Raw genomic sequence first — 12,882 nt, 5'->3', positions numbered from 1 at the left:
CTTATTCTTTTATTTATTTTTGCTTCAAATCTAATTGAGTGAAATCTTGACTAGCATCTATAACTCTATATTGTGATTCAAAGTTTACTTGTAAGCTATAGCAACTATAGATCTCTCTCACCCCAACTATAGATCTCTCACATCTGCTCTGCATTTAATAATTTAGCTTTTTCTTAGCAGTAGAAACCAACGTGGATACCACCTTCAGTCCGTGTCTCAGGCTCTCAGCTGTTACGAAAGTCTAATCAATAGAAGACACGTATCTAACAACTCTTTAGTTTACTCGATTCTAAACTAATTTTTGTTTTTTAAATCTTTGATTTACTCCATTCTATACTAACTTTTGTTTTTTAAATACCAGAAAAAGTTATATGAATTATTGGCTGGACCGTTGACGGAAGACTCTCTCCCCGCACAAAACATTGCATATTCCTTTGAAACCAGCAATCACGCGATAGGAGCAGAAATCTGAATGTGCCCACGCAAAATAAAATAAACAACCACTAAAGTCATTTGCGTTTGATATTTCGAATCCCTATTTACCGTAAAAAATAAAAATAAAAAAAAATAACACTTAATTTATTTATTGAGAAATTCTTATAGATGCCGTTAGGATAATTGTTAATAATTCATTTAAAAAAAGTTTTATGAAAAACGAAAAAAGAAAAAAGAAAAAAATTAATGTTTTGACAGTTTTTTTATTTTAAATAAAAATAGTATAAAAATTTTCTTAAAATAAATTGTTAACTATTGTCTTAAAGACGAGTCCAAATCTTCTGTCCTACTTTTTCTATTTCACTTTATACTCCATCAATAAAAACTTGTCACATATTCACCTAATTACTTAATTTAAGATTTAAAAACATCCGTTAACATGACCCTTATTTATTTTTATCCACAACTTTTTAATCATTTAAAAAAAAAATTAAAACCGTACAAGATACAGCTGTTTGAAAGAGCAGCAGGAACCAAACTATGGATCCCACCTTCAGCCCTCGTGAGAATCTGAAGGTGGGATGAGTAGGATTGAGATTTAAAGTTGCAAAAAGCAACTTTAAATCTCAACCATTAAATATAAAAATGAATAAAAATAAAAGAGTAAAGGTAAAAGAGTAAAAAAAAGTTGGGAGGGGATTGGGTGAATTGCACCGAATCCCACTCCGGATGAGTATGGGTATAATATTATTATTATTATTATTTTTTTTTTTTTTTGAGAAGAGGATAAAATATTTTTAGTTGCAATGAGTATGGTATAATATTTTATTATTTTCCCTAAAATTTAATATGTAAAGGACCATTAATGGAAGTCTCTCTCTCTCTCTCTCTCTCTCTCTCTCTCTCTCTCAACTTTGCACATTCTTTTTAAACCAGTAATCACAAAATAGGAGCTTCACGGACAACACTGCAATTCTCCATAATCGGTAAGTTTTCACTTGTTACGTGCATCATTCTCTTCTCTTTTATTTCCTCTCCTTAGTTTCAGTCTTTTCATTCTAAATCGTTAACCCCTTGTTTATTTATTTATTTTTAGCCCTTTAGAAATCTATGCTAATAATTATTTAATAAATTATTGTTGAAATCAAATTATTTGTGTTAATTAGATATATAAGATAATCTTCATTAAGGAACTCAAAAAGTTAGATTTATATTAACCTTTTAAAATTAAAAATTCTATATAATTAATTAATTATTACAATTAAAATGAATAAAAATGTTATACACACGCTTGAATTAAGTTTCATACTTGCGAGTTTGTTCACGAAAGTATTCTTTTTTGAGATCTGAACTCATTTGTTAAATAAAGAAACGCAAACAAAAATATTTCTTAAACTGAAAATTTTTTGTTGAAAATATCTCATTTCACCTTTCATTTTACTCAAATTTGCATTTTATTTAGCTTTGCCTTAGCACTAGTAGATTAGCAGTAGGAAACAACGTGTGGATCCCACCTTCAATCCGCGTGAGAATTTGAGGGAACAACTTATTTAGTTGAAGCTGAAATTTTTTTGCTAAAAGTACTCTAGATAAAGCAAAAAGGTAATTAAAATAATACAGTAAGGCTCATAAATTGTACCAACAAGTGCAATGAGACTTATGAATAGTATTAAAAATAAACTGAATAATACAAAAAATAAACTAAATAGTAATAAAAAATAAATAAATAAATAAAAAAACTAACTTTTTAAGCGAAAGGCAAACATAACCTTAAGGTTCAAGAAATTTCCTACACTTTAATAAAAACAAAACGTTGCACAGCCCTTTATTTAAAACCATCAATTACTACAATATAGTAGCTTCACCAACAATACAATACCGCTAATCTGCTATTCTCCAAAATCTGTAAGTTCTCACCCTTTTTTTTAATGAGTATTCGTAAGTTGTCACTTGTTACGTTCATTCTTTCTTTAATTTCCTCTCCTTAGTTTTACTCTATAATTCTATATAGTTTCCTTTTACCCCTTATTATTTTTACTTCAAATCTAATTGAGTGAAATCTTGACTAGTATCTATAATTCTTTATTGTGATTCAAGGTTTACTTGTAAGCTTAAATTGGCTTTAATGGATATAGAAAGCTCATCTTCTTCCTCTGCTTCTAGCCGTAAGTGGAAATATGATGTTTTTCTAAGTTTCAGAGGTGAGGATACTCGCAAGAATTTTACAGACCATCTATACACTACCTTGAAACAGAAAGGTGTCAACACCTTCAGGGATGATAAAAATCTCGAGAGAGGAGAACCTATTTCACATGAGCTTTTAAAAGCAATCGAAAAATCAATGTTTGCTATTGTCATTCTGTCAAAAAACTATGCATCCTCAACATGGTGTTTAAATGAACTTGTAAAGATCATGGAATGCAAAAAAGAGATAGGGCAAACAGTCTTGCCTATTTTTTATGATGTGAATCCATCTGAGGTGCGAAAACAAACAGGAACATATGCACAAGCATTTGACGAACATGAAAAGTGTTTCAAAGAGACTATGGATGAAGTTCACAAGTGGAGAGCTACTTTGACAGAAGTGGCCAATCTCTCTGGATTTTCTTTACAAGATAGGTAATTTGTGCTAATGTTATTATTTCCATTTATATATAACTATGTATTAAATAATAGTCTTCAATTCATTGGCATGCAGGATTTATTTGTAACCAGTTGTTAGGATGTCATTCTAATGCGTTTGACTTGACAACAATGATCTCTATTTTTGGTTGGGTACTAGCCCCTTTGACGTGTATACTTGGTATACCATATAAATTATAACAATTAATATTACACTATAAGGGTAGTTCTTTTAGACGTCTCTTGATATATACAATCCTAAGTCTTTAGTTATATCTCATTACTATCTTCTTTTAGATGTGAGATCACCATTTTTACACATGAAATTGTATCTCTTTACTTTTTCCACTTTTCAATATAGAATTCATTTGAATTTATGATTTACAAAAAAATTTCACTTCCGACTCAAAAAGTTCTACAACGAAGAGAATCATCTTCCACCAATTTGAAGTGGATTTAAAAATACTCCTCTATCTTAGCTAAGCACAAAAAATTGTTCTAAATTTTTATTTTAGAATTCAAGTCACCTTTTGAAAGAAAAAAAAAAAAACAATTTTGCACTTGTATTTCTCTTTCATATATATAAACAAAAATATCTTCTTCTCCCTAGTCCACAGCTACAGTTACTCTTCCTCCAACCTTTCTCATCCCTTTTTGTCTCTTTACCTCCCCCACTACTCTCTACTTCACAGTTACACTTCTTTCATCCTTTTCTCTTTCTTATAACTTGACTCTCCTTCTTCCTATTTTATTTTGTATAAATTTGATATCATTTCTCTCATCCAATCCATATTTTTCCCACACAAAAACTGAGTTCTCTCTCTCTCTCTCCTTTTTTTTTTTGGGTGAATTTTTGTTCTTTCTTATAGCTCTTATTAAGGTTGATGGTTTTTTTTTTTTTTTTTTTTTTTAATATGTGTTTTGGTATTGTGTTTTTTTAATTTCCCATCACAGTCTTCTCTCTCCATTTTATAGCTTTGATATGTGTTAATACTTAGTTTTCTTTTTGAAAATAGGAATTTGAGTTTATATCAAAACACAATTTACATAGCTATGAATTTGAATATGCCTACCAGTTGTTTGAATAATAAATTATGATAAAGTGTATCTTTTATTCCTTTGGTTTTATTTTAATTAAGATAACATTGTAATTTTGTGATGAGTTTTTATGATCATGATAATCTTCTTATTCCTTAAGAAATGAGAAATTTGAATAATAAATTTGAAACTTACAAAGTTTAGTTGTATATTAGGCATATATAACACACGACAATAGAAGTTAGAAGGATATGGTTCACCTTAAAAAAATTATGAATTAAACACACAAAAAATAATAGAATGATACATTTGTGGAGATAATAAGATATAAAAAAATATTTGCAGAAATATTTTAAAAAAATTGACAATACTTGACGTAAGTGTTACATTTTATATATTACACTCCATTACATAATATTTATATATATTCCCACGCATCGCGTGGGTCTGCAACTAGTGTGGAAAGTGATGTGGATGAACTATCAATTATAAAAATAGAAATAAAAGTTATCTTATTTTTTAATTTTATTATCGCAAAACCTTGTTTAGGAGTTTCATTCACATAATTGCAATAATTGAAAATGAAAGTTAGGGACTTAAACTAGAGAAAAGAAAGTTAATTATGGTACACATTTTCTTAAAATAATCAAAAGCACATAGAATTTCTTGAAAATTTATAGGTACTCTTAACTAGTTAAATTATTTGTTTACATTTCTTATATTTAGATTTCTCTTTGTAAGTTCTTATTTTGATGAATATATATATATATATATATATATATTGATTTTTTTATATTATATTTTAACTAATACTATGTTTTATTTTTTATGTGAAAATTAATTTTTTTTGTTAATGTTTTAATTCATTTGTATTTTATAACAAAGATGTTAAGATTTTAATTTATTTTTATACTAATATTAATTAACATTTTTTGAATCAATATTATGTCAAACTATGTCTTTTATTCTTACCCTGAAACTAAAATCTTGACTCCGCCTCTACTTAATAGAATTATTTATATATATTGCTCCAACTGTAACTACTATTCTCATGCTTGCATTTACTTAGTTTTCTTCTTCTCAATGTGAGAATTGCAAGAATTTGAGGGTAACTTACATTGAACTTACTCTAAATATATGCTTTCTTTTGGGAGATAGAGGGTAATATGGGTGATACAATTGAATTTCTTGATTCTTTTTCATCTTTGCAGGCATGAGTCAGAATTTATACAAAATATTGGGGAAGAGATATTGCGCAAATTAAGTTACGCATTCCCAAGAGATACCGGTGATTTAGTAGGAATAGATTATCAAGTGAAAGAATTGATGTCGCTATTGGCTATAGAATCAAATGACGTTCGCGTCATAGGGGTTTGGGGGATGGGAGGAATCGGCAAGACAACTCTTGCCAGAGTTGTCTATCATATGATTTTTAATGATTTTGAAGGTGGTAGTTTTATCACTAATATTGGAGAAGAATTTGAAAAACAAGGTTTACTTCCATTACAACAAAAACTTATATGTGAAATTTTGAGGGAGAGAAGTATGAATATATGGGATGTTGATGACGGAGTTCTTATGATCAAGAATAGGCTAAGGCATAAAAGAATTCTTCTTGTTCTTGATGATGTAAATCAATTCAACCAACTAGAAAAGTTAGCTGGAAAGCTTAATTGGTTTGGCCCAGGTAGTAGAGTTATTATCACAACAAGAGATAAGCATTTGTTGATAAGACATAATGTATTTGGAATATATGAGGTTAAAGGATTGGATGATGTAGATGCTCTTCATCTTTTTTTTTTGAAAGCTTTTAATAGGGACCTTCCTGCCACAGGTTATCTAAAGTTGTCTAAAGAGTTTGTAAATTATGCTAAAGGCCTTCCTCTAGCTATTGAGGTTTTGGGTTCTTTTTTGATCGGGAGAGGAAAAGAGGAATGGGAAAGTGAATTAGAAAGGCTTAAAGAATTTCCAGAGAAAGAAATCATCAATATATTACAAAGAAGTTTTGATGGACTTCATGAAATAGATAAGGAAATATTTCTACATATTGCATGTTTTTTTAATATGAAGAATAAAGATTATGTGGAAGAAATTCTAGATTATCTTGGCCTTCAGCCTAAAATTGGTTTAAGCGTTCTCATTGAAAGATCTCTTTTGAAAGAATATGAAAGTCTCTTTATGATGCATGGCCTACTACAAAAAATGGGTCAAGACATAGTTCGTAAAGATTGTCCTCAAGACCCTGCTAGGTGGAGCAGATTATGGTTATATAAGGATATTCATAATGTGATGATGAAAAATTCGGTAAGAAATCATTTATTGAACTTGAGCATATACCTTATAATGTTATTCAACATAGTTAAAATTTGAAAATTTCTAACCATCTTATATCTTGCAACTCACCCAATATCTTTTTCTTGACTATCAGGGAACTGAAGCAATTCAAGGCCTAGTCCTAGAGCTTCCTACATTTCCTAAAGTTGAAAAACAACATAAATCCGAAAAGGCAAATTGGAAACTTGAAGTTTTTTCAAAGATGCCTAACCTTAAATTGCTTATAATTAATGGTGTTCACATTTTGCATGCTCCCAAACATCTTCCTCATGGTTTAAAATGTCTTCATTGGAGTGAATATCCTTCAAACTTTTTGCCATTAAGTTTTCAATGGGATGAGCTTGTTGAACTTTGCATGTTCCACAGCAAAATCAAACGACTTTGGGAAGGTTTGAAGGTAAGATTGTTATTTAAGTACTCCTACACATTTAATAAAAAGCAATAAATTATATGGTTTGTGGAACCTAATCTAGCTTTTATTATTATTATTTTTGCCTTTTAACAGCACTATGACAATTTGAAGTCCATCAAATTGAACGATTCCTTGAACCTCATTGCAACACCTAATGTTACCGGAGTTCCCAATCTCAAAAAATTGGTGTTTAAAGGTTGTATAAATTTACATGAAGTTCACCCATCTACTTTAGTTCATAAAAGGCTTATTCTTCTTGATCTAGAAAATTGCAAAAGTCTTAGTAGTCTTCCAAGCAAGTTTGAAATGGAATCTCTTGAGATTCTTATTCTTTCAGGCTGTTCAAAAATCAAGAGAATTCCAGAATTTATGACAAATATGGAACACTTGTGGAAACTTCACTTAGATGGCACTGCTATTACGAAACTTCCCTCTTCAGTTGAACATTTGATTAACATTGCTTCATTGCATTTGGGACATTGCAAGAATCTTATGTGTCTTCCTAGGATCATATGTAGCTTCAAGTCACTTAAAGATATTAATTTGGCTGGATGCTCGAAGCTTGACGGTCTACCAGAGGAACTATGGAATGTTGAAAGTCTAGAGAAGCTTAATGTGAGTGGAGTTGCTTTAAGAGAGCCGCCTTCCTCTGCCGTTACCTTAAAGAATCTTAAAGAACTATCTTTACGGGGATGTAAAGGGCCACCGCCTAAACTATGGAATAAGCTTTACCCCTTTAATTTAATGCCGACTATAAGCCTAAATCCTGTGAGCTTGTTATTGCCTTCCCTTTTAGGTATGTGTTCTTTAAAGAGATTGGACCTGAGTGACTGTAATCTCCAAACAATCCCTAATGATATTGGAAACTTATCCTCAATAACCAATTTATATCTTAGTGAAAATCACTTTAGTTGCCTTCCTGAAAGTATCGCACAAATAACTCAATTGAGGGAAATTTATTTAAGCAATTGCACAAGACTTCGTTCACTGCCACAATTACCATCAACGACTTATCATGTTACAGCAGATGGTTGTACCTCATTGGAAACATTTCCAGATGGAGTAAAACCATTCGATATCACCCAAATACATCTTTTCTTCTTGAATTGCTTCAAATTGGCTGATAATCAAGGTCGGAGTGACATGTTCTTCAAAATGCTATTAACAGTTCATCAGGTCTCTCTCTCTCTCTCTCTCTCTCTCTCTCTATATATATATATATATATATTTATATATATATTTGTTAATTCTAAACATCAGGATTTGTATGTTTCAGGAAATCTGCAAGCAATCTTTAAGATTTAGTTGCATGGCTACCTTTGATATTTTCATTCCTGGAAGTGAAATTCCGAAATGGTTTAACCATCAAAGTGTGGGGGATATAGTGACTACAAAAGTTACTCATCCCTACAAAAATGTGAATATAGAAGTGCCTTCTCGTTCGAGTAATATGTGGATTGGAATCGCTGTGTGTCTTGATTTTTCAAGCCCCAATTCTTTCCTTTCTAATAGAGGGCAATTTTTGGAATGTCGCATTCTAGTCAATGAACATGAAGGTTCAAGATTTTTTGTGGGCCATTGCCCCAGATTGGATCAGATTAAATCATGTCACCTTTGGATGGCCTATTTCCCCTCTCAATCATTTAAAGAGAATGATATCGGATTGAGTCAAACTGATGAGAATGAATTCATACAGATGGAGCTTAGATTTCAATGGGATTCAAATCGAAGCGTGGAGGTTAATAAATGTGGGTTTCGTATGGTATACGAACAAGACATGGAAGATATAAGAGAAATTATATTAGCTCAATCTAGTAATAGCACCTGCATCACTCCATATAAGGGTTTGGATGTTCATCATAATTTTGACAATTCAAAAGAAGGTATCAAATTGAAGCGAAACCGTGGTGAACATGATGGGGTCGGACCTAGTGGTGAAGGCAACTCTAATGATGTCCCTCACTCAAAGAGGATTGAAAGATAGAGAATGTATGGGCTCATGCTAACTCTGATTGCAAGGATTTTGAAGAAGGTGGCCTGGGACTGGTAAGTCATCTTTACAAAGACTCCGTAGCTTCCTATTGGGCATATGTATAACTTTTGTTTTTGTTTTTGTTTTTTTGTTTTTGTTTTTTTTTTTTTGGAATCTTCCTTGTCCACACGATTGTTTACAAGACATCTATAGTCTTTTTTTTTTTTTTTCTTTTTTTGTGGCAAAATGTCATTGCCATTACTAGTTTCTTAAACCATTGAGTGTCAGAAGCTTTAATTACTATGCCATTTTCATATTACCACCTTGTACTAATTTTTCCTTATAAAAGAATAAATCTCCAATTTTTAGTTGATTAGTTTTGAGTCAATTTGGAAAATGACCTATTTTCTTTTGCTTTTGGTTTTGCAGTGAAAATTGTTGGGTTTCTTCTGCTTTTATTTTATTTGGACTCTTTTCCATGATTTTTCATCTTCTTATCCCTTCTTGTTTTGTTCGATTTCAATTATCGTTATTTTTTATTTTTTGATTGCTTAAGTACTCGGCTTAATTTGGGTTAGTTTTGAATCTTGAACTAATGTGGCTAGATAATTGCAAAGACATTGGTTGTATTGCTTAAAAAACCATCCTGATTTTAAATTTCTTTGTATTACATCCCCAGATTGCTTGTTTAACATCCTGAGTAAGCTTACTCTAGTTGAGATTGAAAGTGAATATAGGCTAATTTGGATTACTGAGAGATCAGCAAGATATTCTTGAGCAGGTGCATGGAACTGAATAAGGAAGAAATGCTGCAACTAATTCCAAAGTAATTCCAAAACTGAAGATCATCACTTGGTTTCCCAAAGTAATTCCAAAACATGTGTTTATAGGCTGGCTAAGGGTTCACAACAGATTTTCTACAAAAGATCGAATGCTTTTGTGATATGCTAATCTTGATGCTTAGTGTGTTGGTTTCTAAAAGAAGAATTAAAAGTATGGATCACTTATTTTGTGATTGGTTTCTCGATGAGGATATGGTGAACCATAATGAGCTGCTGCCTAAAACCAAAAATTTTGTTGGCTGAGCATGTTCTATGATGAGAAATCACTTTTGTCTCTAGACTTGCAAACATTGTATTATATTTGGTTTCTGAGGAATGCTAGTATTCATCAAGGCATATAATACTTCATTTCTAGCTACCATTAGTATTGTTATTCCTGGATGTGAAATTCCAAGATGGTTTAGCCATCAAAGTGCAGGGACTACAGTGAATGCACAGGTCACTCATTCTTGTAATAAGTGGATTGGAATGGCTATGTGCGCTGTTTTTTCACTTTATTATCTTCATCAAGAAGTTCTAATGAAGGGCTGTTATATCTCCATCAATAACCCTAGAAATTCCAGATGTTTTGGATTCTTAAATCATAAATTTGTTTAGACTGAATCAGATCACCTTTGGCTGCTCTATATTCACCCTGAATGTTTTTCTGAGAATGAGAGAGCAGACTTGAGTCAACTTGATGAGAATGGAATCATTCATATGGAGGCTGAATTAGATTGTAAACCCACGCTTTGAGTGTAAGAAATGTGGATTTCGTATGGTATACAAGCAAGATATTGAAGAGATCAGAGAAATGATGGCTCAATCTAGCAACAGTAGCTGCATCGTTCCTTTTGAGGGATTGAGATCCCATACAATACCTATACCTCGTTATCATCCTTACGAGGACGTAGATGTAGATGCTCAACATGATTATGACAATTCAACAGAAGGTAGCAAAATTGAGAAAAGCTGTGATGAATGGGGCTGGACCTAGTGGTGAAGGCAGCTCTAATGATGTACCACAGTCAAAGAGGATTCCGTTAGGTAAAAAGGATATATGGCTCATGGCAGCTCTGACAATGGTAACTCTGATTGCAAGCATTCTAAGTAAGGTGGTTCAGGACTAGTAAGTCATCATGTTTCTTTCTATTACAAGTTTTGTTGATTGCTTTTTTTTTCCCCCTCTTTTCTTTGGCATATATATACTTGTATTTTTCAATTTTAAATTCAGAAATTGCATTTATTGCAGCCCCTGATTTAATCACTGTAGCCTTCTCTCTTTGACTTGCTCCACCCACGGTAACAAAGCATACCCCTCTCTCTCTCTCCCTCTCCCTCCCTTTCTGTTCTTCTCTGATGTTCAATGTTCATCTCTTTTTTGAGCTAATCTTTTCTTTGTTGAGTATGTCGGCCTCAGTTGCTCAATATCTACGCTCACCAGTGGTTTATCACTTCGTTCTCACACCCACAGTCAGCAACTCCTTAAGGAGTCGCAAGCAGTGCTGTCTCTGAAAGGTACATAAGTTTTTTTTTTTTTTTTTTTGGTCTCATACCAGAATGCAACATTGTTGTCCCATTTTTTATTTATTAGAATGATAGTTTTGTGTAACTGTGTTTGATGTAATGCGATCAAGACATATATGTTAAAATACAATACGCTATATCATCAATAGAGTAGACCATGCATGGTCCATGGTTTTCTAGCTACCACGATTTTAAGTTTTCCATAATGGGCATAATGTATTCCAATTTATACCATTCATTGTAGCATACAATTCTGCATAATAAAGTTGTAGCAAGTAAAACTACTTCTGTTTTAAAATATTCTAACAATATATGTAAATGTTGGTTTGAATTGATAGGCTTAAATCATGCAATTCTGTTCTTGACAAGTTGCCTACAAGGTGCACATGAATGGGTTCCATTGTAATTTAAAAAAAATGAAATTTGGCCTATTTATTAAGCGTTCTCTGTTGGGTTTACTTTCTTCTATTTATGAAATGGTTTTTTTTTTTTTTTTTTTTTTGAAATCTTATCTTTTTTTTTTTCTGCTTAGCTTGAGTGCAAATTGATTTGGAAAAAATCCCCCATTTTCTTTAGTTTTTTGTTTTTCTATGAATTTTTGTTGGATTTCTTCCACTTTTATTTTATTTGGACTTTTCTCCACAATTTTTCATTTTTTATATTCCTTCTGGCTTTTCTGGATTTCATTTAATTTGTCTAATTTTTTAGTAAATGGTTTAATTTGGGTTAGTTTGAAATCTTGGACTAATGGGGTTAGACAAATGCTATATAGCTTAAAAAAATTGGTCCTGCTGCATTTTTAAGCCAAATGTATAACTGCCCCACCGCAATTCATATCTATTTACTATAACGAATTCTTAAATAGATAGATACAAAAATAAATAATTAAAAACTCTCGTTAAGATGATGGCAGGTTTGTGCATTTTGAAGGATTCTTGACGCTTTCACAATAACTTTGTATGTTATAGTAGCTTCTAATTGCCACAAAATCTTATGCATTTAGATGGTACTTGCAGCTTTTACTGGACAGATTTGGTATTGCTGGAGGCACTTTCTTTGTTATATGTCCCAAGATTGCTTCTTTAACATAAAGAGTAAGGTTAGTCTGGTTGAGATTGGAATTGAAGATATGCTAATTTGGATTATTGAGAAAACAGTGACATTCTTGTGCAGGTGCATCAAGCTGTATTAGGAAGAAATTCCCCAAGTTTAAATGGTGAAGATCATCATCTAGTTTCCCAAAGTAATTCCAAAGCACGTGTTTATAGGCTGGCTAAGGCTAATGGTTAACAACCAAATGTCCACAAAAGATCGAATGTGTAGTGATGGTGTGCTAATCTTGATACTTGGTGTGTTCTTTCTAAAAGGAGAATTGAAAGTAGGGATCACCAGAGATTATGCTAAAGGATGAGAAATCCATTGTGTCTAGACTGGCATTGTGGTCTACTGTGTATCATATTTGGTTTTAGAGGAATGCTAATATTCATCAAGGAAGACTACCTTCTGAAGAGGCTATGGTCAAAATGATCAGGTAGGAAGTGAAGAACAGAGTTGAATTTAACAGTTACTACGATTCTGTTCAAAACAGGAGAATAGTAGCAATTAATGGTCCTTGTTTCTGTTAACTAACAGACTAGGAAATTTCATTTTGTAATGTTTATGGCGTAGGCAGTTTATGTGCTGGTGTTGGATTGTTTGGGTGTGTTTTGGACTGATTGTAC

The 12,882-nt window shown here is 31.9% G+C and overlaps 1 protein-coding gene across 1 annotated transcript; it reads left to right on the top strand.

The window, feature by feature from the left end:
* Nucleotides 1–2,560: 2,560 nt before the first annotated feature.
* LOC115991215 (TMV resistance protein N-like) lies at nucleotides 2,561–7,652 on the top strand. Its single transcript, XM_031114956.1, has 5 exons — nucleotides 2,561–3,054; nucleotides 5,307–6,399; nucleotides 6,524–6,826; nucleotides 6,935–7,456; nucleotides 7,638–7,652. Exons 1-5 carry the CDS (start codon nucleotides 2,561–2,563, stop codon nucleotides 7,650–7,652), a joined length of 2,427 nt encoding a protein of 808 aa, XP_030970816.1.
* The last annotated feature ends 5,230 nt before the right edge of the window (nucleotides 7,653–12,882 follow it).

Source organism: Quercus lobata, chromosome 5 (genome assembly GCF_001633185.2).
Source record: "Quercus lobata isolate SW786 chromosome 5, ValleyOak3.0 Primary Assembly, whole genome shotgun sequence".
Lineage (NCBI taxonomy): Eukaryota > Viridiplantae > Streptophyta > Magnoliopsida > Fagales > Fagaceae > Quercus > Quercus lobata.
This window is presented reverse-complemented; position numbering and strand designations above follow the sequence as displayed.

What these genes read in the sequence shown, in the direction of transcription:
- LOC115991215 (XM_031114956.1), top strand. Translation starts at nt 2,561, where the DNA reads ATGGATATAGAAAGCTCATCTTCTTCCTCTGCTTCTAGCCGTAAGTGG. An exon ending in ATGTGATGATGAAAAATTCG is followed by an intron (nt 6,400 to 6,523) that starts GTAAGAAATCAT and finishes CTTGACTATCAG; the next exon opens with GGAACTGAAGCAATTCAAGG. An exon ending in GACTTTGGGAAGGTTTGAAG is followed by an intron (nt 6,827 to 6,934) that starts GTAAGATTGTTA and finishes GCCTTTTAACAG; the next exon opens with CACTATGACAATTTGAAGTC.